General features: G+C 41.3%; 1 protein-coding gene across 2 annotated transcripts in view; it reads left to right on the forward strand.

Annotated features, from left to right (window-relative positions):
• Positions 1-526: 526 nt before the first annotated feature.
• LOC137426472 (rho GTPase-activating protein 5-like) overlaps positions 527-17333 on the forward strand; it is a 137056-nt gene continuing 120249 nt past the window's right edge. For both annotated transcript variants that reach the window (XM_068115036.2, XM_068115034.2), the window contains exon 1: positions 527-1304. In XM_068115036.2, the coding sequence (XP_067971137.2) occupies positions 657-1304 (648 nt within the window). In that variant the 5' untranslated portion in view covers positions 527-656. The remainder of the gene's footprint in view (positions 1305-17333) is intronic.

A 17333-nucleotide genomic window follows, 5' to 3' on the forward strand; every position in this document is an offset into this window, starting at 1 on the left:
GGTGTTCTATGAACTCTTTAGTTTGACTTTGCTTTCTTCCTCCTGAGCTAGAAATGAAATGACCAATGTTAAAGTATTTACTATTCTAACTTTTCTGCAAGATTTTTGTGGGTTTAATAAGTTTGTTTTAACAGTATTAATTTTCATGCTTCCCTAAGTAAAGCTGAAATATATATATATATATTCACTCAGTCCTTTGATGGCTAACTAAATAGGAAATACCCTCCTAATTCACCAGACTGCAGCAGAAGTGCTTCACTGCATGCTAAATAGGTCTAGCCATTAGATGTGCTTCAATTGGTGGTTTTGTTTTTTAAGAATTCTCAAAATGGCAGAAGTACAAATCCTTGGAGGCTTTAGTGTTGTTCACTAAGCAAGCCATTTGACATTGACTGAAGAGCTCGTTGCTTTGCCTCGTGCTAACTGCCCCTCCTTGTCTTTGCAGTGTACCATTGGTAGCTGGCATGGTGATTGTGATCTCCTGGTGTCTGCCTGAGGAGTTGGTCTTGGCCTTAACCCAGGCCTAAATGGAGGCTGGATGAGTCAGAGTTTTCAGCCTACCCCCTGGGGTTGGCCACAACGACAACTGTTACAACAGGACCACGGGAGCATAGAAAAAAACCGGACACTTCCCGGGGCTGTGCCTCGTCGCTGACATGGCAAAAAACCGTGAGGGTAAAATAGTGAATGTGACTGTCGTCGGGCTATCAGGCACAGAGCGTGAGAAAGGTGCAGCGGGCGTGGGGAAATCATGCCTCTGCAACCGCTTTGTCCGCCCCCGAGCCGATGACTTTTATGAGACCCACACATCTCTCATCAGCCAGAGCGATTTTGGGGGACGTGTGATTAACAATGACCAGTTTTTGTACTGGGGTGAGGTACGGCGGGTCGACGAATCGGGGTCCTTTACCTTCCGCATCGTTGAGCAGACGGAGTTTGTCGATGATGCCACTTTCCAACCACATCGGAGTACTAACCCTCAGCCATATGTTAAACGTGCAGCCACTGCCAAGCTTTCCTCCGCAGAGAAGCTTATGTACATTTGCACGGATCAGCTCGGCGTCGAGCAGGACTTTGAGCAGCTACAGATGCCTGATGGAAAGCTGACTGTCGATGGGTTCATATTGTGCTGCGATGTTAGTCTTGTTGCCAACCGCCCTTTAGCCGATCAGCTTGACTTTGTTGGAAGCCTCTGCCGACAACTTGCAAAGACAAAGCGCCCCTTCGTTGTTGCAGCCACCAAATGTGACATCATGGTCGAGCAGTTCCTTCGGGAACTCCAGTCCTACCTTGCTCGCGCCAAGGTGCTTTTGCTAAATGCCTCTTTTGATACCTCCAACCCCTCACGCACTTCATAATCTCTTACTATTTTCCTCTTCCTCCCACTCTGTTGTCCACCACCACCTCATGGCCTCTCACATTTATACCTTAGAGCTATATTACACCTTCTGAGACCATGTCTACTTTTCCACTGCAAGTCCTCTCAATGTGCAATGGGTGCATTGTCCCATTTCCTCTTGATCCTCAACTCAGTTCTTCCTGCTCTTTTTCCTTTCTTGCATGCGTGTGGTTCTATTTAAAAAAAAAAAAAAAATTTGCTCCTTTCTTCACTGCTCTCCATCTTTCTGTTCTTCGATTTCTGCTCATTGCCATTCCAATAGATTCCCATTCATTTAGCATTAGTTTGCATCAGATGCGATGGCTTTTGGTTCCATTTTCAGGGCTAATCCGAGTTTAAGGCATATTTTTTACAGCCTTTGCATTGGGCATATTTAACGTCAAAAGGATTGGAATGAAGCAGAGTCAAATAAAACTAATCGGAGAGATTAGATTAGGAATGATGGAGTGTGTATGTGGGATGCAGAAAATGTTGATGAGTTGGGGAAGGGTGGGGTGGACATTATTTGATTGGGGTGGTGTTGGGGAAGTGACGCCAGTGTTGCATGCGATGCGATAGGGAATTTGCTAAAATCTTGGCCTTGAATTTTATTAATTATTGTGATGCATGCAAAGATTTCATTGAAGGGCTTTGGCTACACCATTGGCTGAACAGGGTTCGCATGAATGATTGTAAGCTATCAGGCTAACGGACCTCGTCAAAACTTTTGTTGGTTGAAACATATTTCTGTTGTCCTGGTGCTGTGTGCACGGGAGAAGAAATCCAAAGAACGTTGTCCTTTTGATGGAGCGTTAGACTGGGTGTCACAATGGTTTCATACATCTGATCAACTTGGATGATTTTAGTGTTTTTTCCCTTACCTAGAGTTGAATCTCTTCGATGATTTTCTTAGCCCCTTACCTAGAGTTGAATCTCTTGGATGATTTTCTTAGCCCCTTACCTAGAGTTGAATCTCTTGGATGATTTTCTTAGCCCCTTACCTAGAGTTGAATCTCTTGGATGATTTTCTTAGCCCCTTACCTAGAGTGGCTGTATGCCTTGTCTGGGGCGATATCCATAAAAATAAATTTTTTAAAAAGTGTTTTATTTTTTAATGTTTTATATACATGACAAAATGTCCAAGTTATTTTAAAGAAAATCCTGTTTGCTGGTAACAAATATGATGGGTGATAATTTGAAAAGGGGTTTAGTTTGGTTGATTCACCTTTATTTTAAGGATGGACTGGGGTTTGATGTGTTATGTTGTCTTCACTCACTTTGTGTGTGTTTATAATGCCATAATTAGGATGGCCAGGATGGCCTAGAGGTACGCACACTCACCTCTGAGCCGTCTCGTCTCGTTCAAGTCCCGACCCAGCTATATACTGTCATCCCGGTGTTTCACGGCTAGGGTGATTCATCAGTGTGTGTGCCGTCCCTCGGATGGATGTTAAACTGCCGTCCCGTTTGCCAGCATCCGTCGGTGGATGTTAAATATCCCATGGTGGCATGACCGCGCCCTCAGTCAATGAAACGATGCCATAATTTAGGATTCCAGGATGAAAGAGTTGCTTTTTTGTCAGAGATAAAGTTATCTGGCAAACCGCATAACTTACCCTTTTTGCACCCTGATGATTTGAAGATGCCTTGAAGGGACAACAGTTGGACACAACAAGCAAGGAAATGAGTGAACAGGAGAAGGAAGAACAGAGGGAATCATACACTTAACTCAGAGGGTTGCATTAGGGGACAGTTAATAGGGACAGAAAAGAACCCGAAGCTAAAGCGAGGTGATGGAAAATTTCCGACTTTAACAACTGCATGGAAGCGTTGGATTGAACTGTCTCAGGAAGGCGGTTCCACAAGTGGGAGGAAGGAGGAACCAAGGGCAGTAAGCTTAGATTTGGAATGTTAACAAAGAGGGTGTTATTGGAAGAATGCATGCATCTTGGAGGGGAGGTGAACTGAAAGAACAGGGAGCGGGAACAAGAGAATTGGGAGAAGACAGAATGCGGTACTCTGACCTATCGGTGATGACAAAGCAGCAGTATTTGCATTTTTCTTTCTTTTTGTGAGATGTACCAATGATGTTGAGAGCTTTGGATTCAATAGCAGTTTGGGGAGAAAAGTCTGAAGTGGGACACCTACCCGTGCTGGAGAACAGTGTTATTTATTGAGCTATAGAAAAACGCCTTGTAGGCTGTAAGAAGTTCAGGTTTCCCAAAGAAGGACCTATCCATGGGAAGATAACCAATCTGTGTTTGCCTTTGGAGTCTGTACAAGAGAGGCCATGGCTGATGCTGAAGGCCAGACGTTCTAGGGATTGAACCTCCTCCAATGGTTGATCAAGGGAATTGATAGGCTCAGAAACGTTCCCTTCTCAGGTGACAATGTCAGCGTCCAGACGGCAATGCTTATGCGAGAGCAATGTGGGAACTGAAAGGAATGGCAGATCAGCTTTGGAGGCAAAGTTTGACATTTTGGCTTAATGTGAGCAGAATTGGCAGTGAAGTTTGCAATGGTGAAGGGGAGAAGGGAGAGGTGGGGTTGGCAGTCAATCAGGAGAATTAAAAAAAAGTTGAGCCTTGTGGAAGAACTAGAACACAGAACAAAACAGAATAGAACACAGTGCAAAGCAGGCAAACACACCAACAGCTGGGTATAGGAACACTCGGAGTAAGAATGGGCATGGGTGAAAAACATGAGGAGGTAAAGGGAGGGGGAGGAATATACAGGAGTTGGGAAGTGGGATACAAGCTGAAGCACAAATGAGGTACTGAATCGACAGGAGGGGAAAACCAGGGAGAAAAGAGTAATGGAACAAATAAACGGAAAGGTGGGGTGGAGGGAGAGGGGAGAAAGCAATAACTCTGAAAGAAAGGGGTAGGCTTTGGGAGGATTAATGGGTGTAGAAAAGATAATGAATAGGAACGGGGGTGATCTAAACAGGAGATGAACAACCATCTTGATACCCAGGAGGAAAGAATGAGTTTGAACAGACTGGGAAGAAGAACAAATGTGTGAAGGTGAGCAATGATCCTTGGTCTTCGGAGATTCACTAGAAGTTGGTTACTGGCACACTGTGTGTGCCCTCGAGAAATATAGGCGGGGGGGGGGGGGGGGAACACGTTGGAGAGGCCACCAACGTGTCTGTGATACAGGGGCAACAGGTCCAGATGTTCATTTTCGTCGCAGGCGATTCCATTTGTTTCTATAGCCTTATCGTTCATGGCATCAAGACATGAATGGTGTGAGGCAGGTGCGCCAGCCCAAAGGGAAGTACAGTACAATACTCAATCAAGCCGGGGATGAAGGTGATGTACATTGTATGAAGTTTGATTTTACCAAGGAAAGACTTGGCACAACACAGCGTACCCAGTTGTCAGCTGGCTTTGGAGGCAAACTTAAATATGTGGTTTGCCTTGGAGAGATTTGGCTGTTGTTGAAACCCAAAGATTTGAGGTACTGTATTTCATTGAGAGGTTTGTTAAGGAAATAGATGAAAGGGTTCGTCAGATTATCGCTTCGTCGAGACAAAGTGAGCGTGAGATTTGCCAGGGTTAAAATACGTATTCAAGTGTTAGACCAGCTCCTTATTGTTTCAATGTCTGCAGAGAGAGGAGGCTTCTACCTGCCTATCTGAAGGGTGATGGATGTTACGGCAAAGGGTGGAGTTGTCAGTGAAAAGGTAAAGTTTCCCAGATAATCCGAAACAGTGTTGATGAAGATGAGTAACAGGACTGGACCCTAGTACGCTACTTTGGGGGCACTCCAGCCTCCACAGAAAGAGGAGATTAGAGGTTCCCACTGAGAACAACACGATGAGAGTGGAGGAAGTCAGCACGCAATGAGAGGAGGTGGCCTTTTATGCTGTGGCCTGAGAGTTTGGAAAGCAAAGCAGGTTGCAAGACTGTCGTATGCTGGAGATTTGTGCAGAGATGTGCTGCTTTATTGGCTGAGATTCAGGGCCTCCATCCATTGCTCGGAAAACGGCAGCAGCATGTTGAAGACGAAGTGACTACGGCAAAAGCAGAAATCTGCCAACAATTTATATTTTCTGATTTAAATGTAGCTCCCAACCTGCGATTAGGGCGTTCATGCAGCACCGGTCCACCTCGTGCCAGAGCAGCGAAGAAGAATTGCTTTCCTGAGATGCCTTTTGTTTCTCAAATTCCAATTTCTTTCTGCAGTAGTGCAATGAAACTTGTGCTGTCTGTTTGTTCTCCATTTCATTATGGCATCTACTGCTATGTTTTCATTCATGTTTTTCCTTTGGGGCTCCCTTAGTGACAAATTTCATTTGAGGATTTTGTTCTCATCGCTGCTATGTATTTAAACTGAATATTTCCCACATGCATTGAAGGCTTAGTCGAATGATGGGCGTCTTTATTAAAACATTTTTAATCTTGATTTTACATCAGTTGTCATCTTTTATCGATTGTACAAAGTTGTACACTCCAAATTTATTTTTCATGGGGATGGATGGCCATTTCCTTTGTGGGTGCTTTTTATTGCAAAATGTATTGTTGGCGTTATCGTACACCGAATGCATTTTTTAATCGGCGTTGCTCAATGCAGTTGATGTTGAAAGTATGTTGAATGCAAATGGTCCTTTGGGTACAGAGGCCCCTCTGTTTGTGCCCTGCTTGTGCATTGTACCAGTCGTTCCATGGCTGGCTGTGTGCATGCACAAACCCTTGGTTTGGAGACCATCCCAGTTGTTTGGGAGATGGGGTGAGGTGGATGTTAACCAAAAAGCACTGGAGTGGGAGCAGAGGGAAGAGCTTTCTTTCAGGACAAGATGAAGGATTGGGGAAAGAATTAACGTGTTTGAGGAGTAAAAATTATTTTCAACTGCAATTCTTTATTTCCCTTTGAGATGGGCTAAAAATTAGCATGTTCAAGCAGTAAAAAAAAAAAATATTCAACTGCAATTCTTCATTTCCCTTTGAGACTGGGAAAAATAAATTAACGTGTTTGAGGATTGAAAAAAATATTTTCAACTGCAATTCTTTATTTCCCTTTGAGATGGGGAAAAAATTTACGGTGTTCGAGGATTGAAAAAAATCTTTTCAACTGCAATTCTTTATTTCCATTTGAGATTGGGGGAAAAAAACGTATACAAGGAGTAAAACAATTATTTTCAATTGCAATTCTTTATTTCCCTTTGAGATGGGGGAAAAATTAACGTGTTTGTTGAGTAAAAAAAATATTTTCAACTGCAATTCTTTATTTCCCTTTGAGATGGGGAAAAAATTTAGGGTGTTCGAGGATTGAAAAAAGTATTTTCAACTGCAATTCTTTATTTCCATTTGAGATTGGGGGAAAAAAACGTATACAAGGAGTAAAACAATTATTTTCAATTGCAATTCTTTGTTTCCCTTTGAGATGGGGGGAAAAAATGAACGTGTTGAAGGAGTAAAAAAAATATTTTCAACTGCAATTCTTTATTTCCCTTTGAGGTGGGGTAAAATTAACGTGTTCGATGAGTAAAAAAAATATCTTCAACTGCAATTCTATATTTCCATTTGAGGTGGGGTAAAATTAACGTGTTCGATGAGTAAAAAAAATATTTTCAACTGCAATTCTTTATTTCCATTTGAGGTGGGGTAAAATTAACGTGTTCGATGAGTAACAAGTACAAAAAGTTTTAATTAAAACAAAAGCCGCGTCGATGTTACACAATGCCTAGATGCAGCTGTGCCTATAACGTCGATGTTATAAGCACAGGACATTCCTATTGATTCGATTACTTGATGTTATTTTTGTGCAAAGTGAAAATATATCTCGGCAATTTCCCGTGTGTGGCGACGAATTTTTAATATATCTCGGCATTTTCCCGTCTGTTATTTCAGGCAGTGTATGACTGACCATGCCGCGATAAAAAAAAAAAAATCTCGGCAATTTCCCGTGTGTGGCGACGAATTTTTAATATATCTCAGCATTTTCCCGTCTGTTATTTCAGGCGGTGTATGACTGACCATGCCGCGATTGAAAAAAAAATATATCTCGGCAATTTCCCGTGTGTAGCGACACGTGAACGAAGCTATGCTCCTCTCTCCACATTATTGTGATGACGTATAAATTAAATATTTCATCGTGACGATTGTCATCAAATGGACGAATTTTTAATATATCTCGGCATTTTCCCGTCTGTTATTTCAGGCGGTGTATGACTGACCATGCCGCGATGTAAAAAAATATATATCGGCAATTTCTCGTGTGTAGCGACACATGAACGAAGCTATGCTCCTCTCTCCACATTATTGTGTCGACGTATAAATTAAATATTTCATCGTGACGATTGTCATCAAATGGACGAATTTTTAATATATCTCGGCATTTTCCCGTCTGTTATTTCAGGCGGTGTATGACTGACCATGCCGCGATGTAAAAAAAATATATATCTCGGCAATTTCCCGTATGTGGCAACACGTGAACGAAGCTATGCTCCTCTTTCCACATTATTGTGACGACGTATAAATTAAATATTTCATCGTGACGATTGTCATCAAATGGACGAATTTTTAATATATCTGGGCATTTTCCCGTCTGTTATTTTGGGCGGTCTATGACTGAGCATGCCACGATTTAAACAAAATATATATATCTCGGCATTTTCCCGTCTCTTATTTCGAGCGGTGTATGACTGAGCATGCCGCGATTAAAATATATATATATCTCAATGGACTTGAAGTTACAGGCCTTTGAGAATTCATTTCGTTCTATAAAGGGCAACTTTCATCGGATTTTCTACCCGTTTGTTTTCAACCGAGTCTAAAACTATGTTAGCGACTGTGAAAAATGAAATGATACATCGAATTTGATTTGAAAGAAAACTGTGTGAGAGAGGAAGACACCACGGGCCTACAAAACAGGCCTCAAAGCTATGCGAGTTAATAAAATGGTGGATATTTGTTTATATGAAGCCTCTCCCAATATGGTTCCCAGAATGGGTGGAGCTTTGAGGTTTTGTCTTCCCTGCAAGAACAACAACAAGAAGAAGAAGAAGAAGCAGTTTAACAACAACAACAGCAGAGGGCACTCTATGAGCAGCGTCTGCGACGCGGCTAAAAAAAATCTTTTCAGCTGCAATTCTTTATTTCCATTTGAGATTGGGGGAAAAAAACGTATACAAGGAGTAAAACAATTATTTTCAATTGCAATTCTTTATTTCCCTTTGAGATGGGGGAAAAATTAACGTGTTCGTTGAGTAAAAAAAATCTTTTTAACTGCAATTCTTTATTTCCATTTGAGATTGGGGGAAAAAAACGTATACAAGGAGTAAAACAATTATTTTCAATTGCAATTCTTTATTTCCCTTTGAGATGGGGGGAAAAAATGAACGTGTTGAAGGAGTAAAAAAAATATTTTCAACTGCAATTCTTTATTTCCCGTTGAGGTGGGGTAAAATTAACGTGTTCGATGAGTAAAAAAAAAATTTTCAACTGCAATTCTTTATTTCCATTTGAGATTGGGGGAAAAAAACGTATACAAGGAGTAAAACAATTATTTTCAATTGCAATTCTTTGTTTCCCTTTGAGATGGGGGGAAAGAATGAACGTGTTGAAGGAGTAAAAAAATATTTTCAACTGCAATTCTTTATTTCCCTTTGAGGTGGGGTAAAATTAACGTGTTCGATGAGTAAAAAAAATCTTTTCAACTGAAATTCTTTATTACCCTTTGAGATGGGGGAAAAATTAACGTGTTCGAGGAGTAAAAAAAATATTTTCAACTGCAATTCTTTATTACCCTTTGAGATTGGGGGAAAAAAACGTATACAAGGAGTAAAACAATTATTTTCAATTGCAATTCTTTATTTCCCTTTGAGATGGGGGAAAAATTAACGTGTTCGAGGAGTAAAAAAAATATTTTCAACTGCAATTCTTTATTTCCCTTTGAGATGGGGAAAAAATTTACGGTGTTCGAGGATTGAAAAAAATCTTTTCAACTGCAATTCTTTATTTCCATTTGAGATTGGGGGAAAAAAACGTATACAAGGAGTAAAACAATTATTTTCAATTGCAATTCTTTATTTCCCTTTGAGATGGGGGAAAAATTAACGTGTTTGTTGAGTAAAAAAAATATTTTCAACTGCAATTCTTTATTTCCCTTTGAGATGGGGAAAAAATTTAGGGTGTTCGAGGATTGAAAAAAGTATTTTCAACTGCAATTCTTTATTTCCATTTGAGATTGGGGGAAAAAAACGTATACAAGGAGTAAAACAATTATTTTCAATTGCAATTCTTTGTTTCCCTTTGAGATGGGGGGAAAAAATGAACGTGTTGAAGGAGTAAAAAATATATTTTCAACTGCAATTCTTTATTTCCCTTTGAGGTGGGGTAAAATTAACGTGTTCGATGAGTAAAAAAAATATCTTCAACTGCAATTCTATATTTCCATTTGAGGTGGGGTAAAATTAACGTGTTCGATGAGTAAAAAAAATATTTTCAACTGCAATTCTTTATTTCCATTTGAGGTGGGGTAAAATTAACGTGTTCGATGAGTAACAAGTACAAAAAGTTTTAATTAAAACAAAAGCCGCGTCGATGTTACACAATGCCTAGATGCAGCTGTGCCTATAACGTCGATGTTATAAGCACAGGACATTCCTATTGATTCGATTACTTGATGTTATTTTTGTGCAAAGTGAAAATATATCTCGGCAATTTCCCGTGTGTGGCGACGAATTTTTAATATATCTCGGCATTTTCCCGTCTGTTATTTCAGGCAGTGTATGACTGACCATGCCGCGATAAAAAAAAAAAAAATCTCGGCAATTTCCCGTGTGTGGCGACGAATTTTTAATATATCTCAGCATTTTCCCGTCTGTTATTTCAGGCGGTGTATGACTGACCATGCCGCGATTGAAAAAAATATATATCTCGGCAATTTCCCGTGTGTAGCGACACGTGAACGAAGCTATGCTCCTCTCTCCACATTATTGTGATGACGTATAAATTAAATATTTCATCGTGACGATTGTCATCAAATGGACGAATTTTTAATATATCTCGGCATTTTCCCGTCTGTTATTTCAGGCGGTGTATGACTGACCATGCCGCGATGTAAAAAAATATATATCGGCAATTTCTCGTGTGTAGCGACACATGAACGAAGCTATGCTCCTCTCTCCACATTATTGTGTCGACGTATAAATTAAATATTTCATCGTGACGATTGTCATCAAATGGACGAATTTTTAATATATCTCGGCATTTTCCCGTCTGTTATTTCAGGCGGTGTATGACTGACCATGCCGCGATGTAAAAAAAATATATATCTCGGCAATTTCCCGTATGTGGCAACACGTGAACGAAGCTATGCTCCTCTCTCCACATTATTGTGACGACGTATAAATTAAATATTTCATCGTGACGATTGTCATCAAATGGACGAATTTTTAATATATCTGGGCATTTTCCCGTCTGTTATTTTGGGCGGTCTATGACTGAGCATGCCACGATTTAAACAAAATATATATATCTCGGCATTTTCCCGTCTCTTATTTCGAGCGGTGTATGACTGAGCATGCCGCGATTAAAATATATATATATCTCAATGGACTTGAAGTTACAGGCCTTTGAGAATTCATTTCGTTCTATAAAGGGCAACTTTCATCGGATTTTCTACCCGTTTGTTTTCAACCGAGTCTAAAACTATGTTAGCGACTGTGAAAAATGAAATGATACATCGAATTTGATTTGAAAGAAAACTGTGTGAGAGAGGAAGACACCACGGGCCTACAAAACAGGCCTCAAAGCTATGCGAGTTAATAAAATGGTGGATATTTGTTTATATGAAGCCTCTCCCAATATGGTTCCCAGAATGGGTGGAGCTTTGAGGTTTTGTCTTCCCTGCAAGAACAACAACAAGAAGAAGAAGAAGAAGCAGTTTAACAACAACAACAGCAGAGGGCACTCTATGAGCAGCGTCTGCGACGCGGCTAAAAAAAATCTTTTCAGCTGCAATTCTTTATTTCCATTTGAGATTGGGGGAAAAAAACGTATACAAGGAGTAAAACAATTATTTTCAATTGCAATTCTTTATTTCCCTTTGAGATGGGGGAAAAATTAACGTGTTCGTTGAGTAAAAAAAATCTTTTTAACTGCAATTCTTTATTTCCATTTGAGATTGGGGGAAAAAAACGTATACAAGGAGTAAAACAATTATTTTCAATTGCAATTCTTTATTTCCCTTTGAGATGGGGGGAAAAAATGAACGTGTTGAAGGAGTAAAAAAAATATTTTCAACTGCAATTCTTTATTTCCCGTTGAGGTGGGGTAAAATTAACGTGTTCGATGAGTAAAAAAAAAATTTTCAACTGCAATTCTTTATTTCCATTTGAGATTGGGGGAAAAAAACGTATACAAGGAGTAAAACAATTATTTTCAATTGCAATTCTTTGTTTCCCTTTGAGATGGGGGGAAAGAATGAACGTGTTGAAGGAGTAAAAAAATATTTTCAACTGCAATTCTTTATTTCCCTTTGAGGTGGGGTAAAATTAACGTGTTCGATGAGTAAAAAAAATCTTTTCAACTGCAATTCTTTATTTCCATTTGAGGCGGGGTAAAATTAACGTGTGCGATGAGTAAAACAAAATATTTTCAACTGCAATTCGTTATTTCCATTTGAGATTGGGGGAAAAAAACGTATACAAGGAGTAAAACAATTATTTTCAATTGCAATTCTTTATATCCCTTTGAGATGGGGGAAAAATTAACGTGTTCGAGGAGTAAAAAAAATATTTTCAACTGCAATTCTTTATTACCCTTTGAGATTGGGGGAAAAAAACGTATACAAGGAGTAAAACAATTATTTTCAATTGCAATTCTTTATTTCCATTTGAGATGGGGGAAAAATTAACGTGTTCGAGGAGTAAAAAAAATATTTTCAACTGCAATTCTTTATTACCCTTTGAGATTGGGGGAAAAAAACGTATACAAGGAGTAAAACAATTATTTTCAACTGCAATTCTTTATTACCCTTTGAGATGGGGGAAAAATTAACGTGTTCGAGGAGTAAAAAAAATATTTTCAACTGCAATTCTTTATTTCGCTTTGAGGATCTCTTTCTTATTTAATGGCCACAATTATTCCCACGTTATTGTGGGATTGTCGGGGGGGGGGGGGGGGAGGGGGTGAGGAGCTTGGCCCAGTACTTTCACCAACAGACTGGCCAGGCCCAAGGTTAGGGCAGGAATTTGGAATTTGGCCAGGGTGCCGGCGATAGCTCGCCTACTCTTCACGAGTTTAAATTTGCACACCTGAAGGCCATCCTGCCAGCCCCAATTCCCTTTGAAAATTAAAAAATAAAATAATATTCTTTTATTCCCCAACTAGAAGTGACTTTGCTGAAATGTGAGCTGGGAGGGCTTAATGATTTTATCTTCTACATTTTTCTGAATATATTCCCAACTTTTTTTCTACAACCATCAATTTGCATAATTTGTTATCCCTGCACCCGATAAACGTCATCAACTGCAACACAAGGTTAACACAAAAAAAATATTCAAATGCAAAACTTTTCAAAATGTATCTCATCAAATCGTTAATTTTCTCATTGAGATTATTAAAATGGGGAAAGCATCAAAACATGGAGTTTATAGTTTTGTGGAATATTAATTGAATACTATTTGTTTACTTTAACTTTGATTGCATTGTTAAAACTATTTTGACATGACTGAATTCATGAGGTTTGCCGAATAATTGTCACGTGTATGCATCCGAGTGGTTTTTGGCAGTTCATAGAAATAATTGTTTTGAGATGGGTCATGTAGAAAAAATACAAGATGGTGTTGTTGGATTGTTGCTGATGATTAGGAAGTTATTTTTACGTGTGACAGAGAAGTATTAGCCTTTGTCAAGGTGAGTGTCTGTCTGCATCAGTAGATAGTTACCTAAAATATGGCATACTCAGTCAATACAGGACTTTCAAAATTACTTATGGATGCTAACAAGGCCTTTTGCGCATGCGCTGTGTGTGCGTTTTCAGTAATTCGGTTCTGCTCGCCTGGCACTTTTAACCTACCGTTGTTTGCATGAAATCTGCAAGTAAAATAGTCTTTCAAACATAATTGACAGTATTTAAACAAAAGAGTGGCAATTTTAAAGTGGTTGCAATTTCATAATTGTTGTGTTGCTGGATGCAAATCGTACTCACGAAAATATAGGAAATACAAGAAATATCCATGTATGTGTGGTGTCGAGTTCCTACCATTTCCTGTTAATACAAGTGAGGGGTGGCACACACACAGACTCACACACACACAACACCTAGGGAGATGGATACTTTGAGATCTGGTAGGTCTCCGTTCCATCTCCTCAAACCCACCCATGTGTGGAGATAGCTGCCAACAACAACAGCAACACACACACACACACACACACACACACACACACACACACATAAAGGTGGATACTTTGAGACCTGGGTGGGCTCCATTCCACCTTCTGAAACCCGCATATCTTGATAATGACCAACGACACACACACACACACACACACACACACACACACACACACACACACACACACACACACACACGTGGATACTTGGAGACCTGGGAGGGCTCTGTTCCACCTTCTGAAACTTGCATATGGAGATGACAATCAACAACATACACACACACACACTTCTCCTTTTAACAGTATATGTAAAAATATAGTACAATTTATTTTGTGGACTCGGATCAAAACAAACGCTATATTTATAACAACACTCATAGCTTCCACCTTCACAACCCCTTCCTGCCCCCCCCCCCCTCTGCCAACATGATTAAGAGTAAATATAAATCTTAACATGTACATTCACAATATTCTAGACCGGTGTGTACCCCGGTTTAGAATAGGTACACCGTATCCCTGCGTGTCGTAATAGGCGACTAAAAGGGTTGGCGTCAGGAAGGGCGTCCGGCCATAAAAACATTGCCTCAAAAAGAGAACCATGACAATTACAACTAGATATGGGCAGGGTACAGCCCGAAGTACCCCGTGGGGGACCCCACTCCCTCTCGTCAAAACTCAAGGTGGGGAACCCGATCGAAGCAAGGGTGGAAATCACTCCATTTATGATGACGAAAAGTCTGATGCCCGACGTGGAGATCGGTTTCTGAGGTTTGGGACATGGAATGTAGGGACAATGACAGGGAGATCAGGAGAAGTGGTGGAAGTATTGGTCAGAAGAAGAGTGGACATATGTTGTGTGCAGGAGACAAGATGGAAGGGAAGTGGTGTGAGAATGGTGAAGGGTAGGCAGGGACAGAAATACAAGTTTGTGTGGCAAGGGTGCCCAGAAGGCGTGAATGGTGTTGGTGTCCTGTTTTCTGAGGAGTTTGTCGACAGTGTGGTGAGTGTGACGGGAGTGAGTGATAGGTTGATGATGTTGAAAATGATGATTGGAAAGCTGTTGGTGAACGTCATCTCGGGATATGCTCCGCAGGTTGGTTGGAGCGATGAAGAGAAGGGCAAGTTCTGGTGTGCAATAGAGAAGCTGATGGAAAGCGTGAAAGATAAGGAAGTTGTTGTGGTAGGAGGAGACCTAAATGGACATGTGGGAAGGAGTATGGACGGTTTTGAGGGAGTTCATGGGGGTTACGGATATGGTGTGAGAAATGGAGAAGGTGGAAGGATTTTGGAGTTTGCTGATGGAGCTGATTTGTTGATTTGTAATACTCAGTTCCAGAAAGAGGATAATAAGCTTGTTACATACACGTCAGGTGGGTCGACAACAACCGTTGACTACCTGATGGTGCGTAGGCAAGATAGGGGGCACCTCCGGGACACAAAGGTGATCCCGGGGGAGGAGGCTGTTTCACAGCACCACTTGGTTGTCTGCGACATAAGGTTGAAAGGTGCGAAGAGAGCTCGGCGGGTGAAGTACCAACCGAGAATGAAGGTGTGGAGGTTGAAAGAGGTGACAGTGAGGGAGGTATTAAAAGAGAGGCTGAGTATGGTAGTGGATGATGTGGTTGAGCTTGAAAGTGGTTGGATGTCAATGAAAGATAGTCTGTTGGGAGCCGTTGGTGAGATATGTGGATGGACAAAAGGACCACCGAGGCACTCGGAAACATGGTGGTGGGATGATAAAGTTGGAAAGAAGATTGACGAGAAGAGGAAGAAGTTCAAGGAGTGGCAGAAGGTGAAGGGTACGGGGGCAGAAAATGAAGAGCATGAAAGTTATAAGGCAGCCAAGAAGGCTGCAAAGAAAGAGGTAGCAAAGGCGCAGGAGGCATGTAGGAAAATGTTCGGAGAACGCTTGGATTTGGAAGAGGGTCAGAGAGCGGTATTCAGGATTGCAAAGCAGATAGCGAAAGAGAGGTGTGATGTGATGGGGGTGAGTTGCTTGAAGGATGAAGTGGGACAAATCGTTGTGGACTCAGATAGAATTAAAGGAAGATGGAAGAGATATATGGAAATACTGTTGAATGCAGAGAATGAATGGGATGGCAACATAGAGAGTAACCCAGTTTTAGGACCGGCAGAGAAGATAACCGAGAAGGAAGTTGAGGAAGCGATTAAAGCAATGAAGAGTAGAAAAGCGGGAGGGCCGATGGGTGTTGTGGGAGATATGTTGAAGGCAGTGGGAAATTGGGGTGTGAAGAGAATGACAGAGATCTGCAATCTGGTGGTGAAAGAAGGCCGCATTCCAGTGGATCGGGAACTGAGTACCCTTGTCCCTCTATACAAGGGGAAAGGTGACCCTCTGGACTGTGGCTCGTATCGAGCGAGAAAGTTATTGGAGCATGGAATGAAGGTATTGGAAAGGGTGTTGGAGAGGAGGATAAGGAAGAAAGTGAAGATTGACGAAATGCAGTTTGGATTTATGCCAGGAAGAGGAACGACAGACGCGCTTTTTATTGTGAGGCAGTTGCAGGAGAAGTACATGGAGAAGAGGAAGAAGTTGTTTCTTGGGTTTGTTGATCTGGAGAAAGCATTCGATAGGGTTCCACGTGAAGTAGTGACATGGGCATTGAGGAAGTTAGGAGTGGAGTAATGGTTGATCAGAGTAGTGATGGCAATGTACAAAAGAGTGCGCACAGCTGTAAGGACGAAGGACAGGAACAGTGGTGAGTTTGAGGTGAAGATGGGAGTGCATCAGGGGTCGGTACTAAGTCCACTACTATTTGTAGCTGTGATGGAGGTGCTGGCTCGGAACGTAAAGGAGGGTTTACCATGGGAGTTGTTGTATGCAGATGATCTGGTGTTGATTGCAGAAAGTATGGATGGACTGAAGGAGAAGATGAACAAGTGGAAGGAATGTATGGAGACAAAAGGTCTGAAGGTGAATATCGGAAAAACAAAGGTGATGGCAAGTGGTAAAGCATGTGTTGAGGTGGAAAGAACTGGGAAGTGGCCATGTGCTTTGTGCAGGAAGGGTGTCGGAGTGAACTCAATTCAATGTACAATGTGCGCTGAGTGGGTTCATCAAAAATGTAGTGGTTTGAGAGGGTCATTAACCATTGTGGCAGCTACATTCAAGTGTAAGGTGTGCACAGAGGGAGCTGCAGATGGAGGAAATGTTGAGTTGGATCTTGGAGACGGCGTGAAGCTGGAAGGTGTGAAAACATTTTGTTACCTCGGAGACATGCTGAATGGAGAAGGTGGATCAGACTCGGAAACGGTTGCTCGAGTGAGATGTGCATGGAAGAAGTTTCGGGAACTGAGTGGCGTGCTGACGAGGAGGGGAGTGTCGTTGAAGCTGAAGGGAAAGGTGTATGCTGCATGTGTGAGAAGTGTTATGATTTATGGGAGCGAGACATGGGTAATGAACGTATAGCAGCAACGAAGGCTGGACAGGGTGGAAATGCGAATGGTTCGGTGGATGTGTGGAGTATCGTTGAGAGAGAGGAAGACAAATGTTGAATTGCGAAAGATGATGGGAATAGAGCCTGTGATGGATGCTGTGAAGAGAAACAGTTTGAGATGGTTTGGTCATGCGTTGAGGAAGGATGAAA

This window comes from Myxine glutinosa, chromosome 5 (assembly GCF_964187855.1).
Source record: "Myxine glutinosa chromosome 5, kmMyxGlut1.1, whole genome shotgun sequence".
NCBI lineage: Eukaryota > Metazoa > Chordata > Myxini > Myxiniformes > Myxinidae > Myxine > Myxine glutinosa.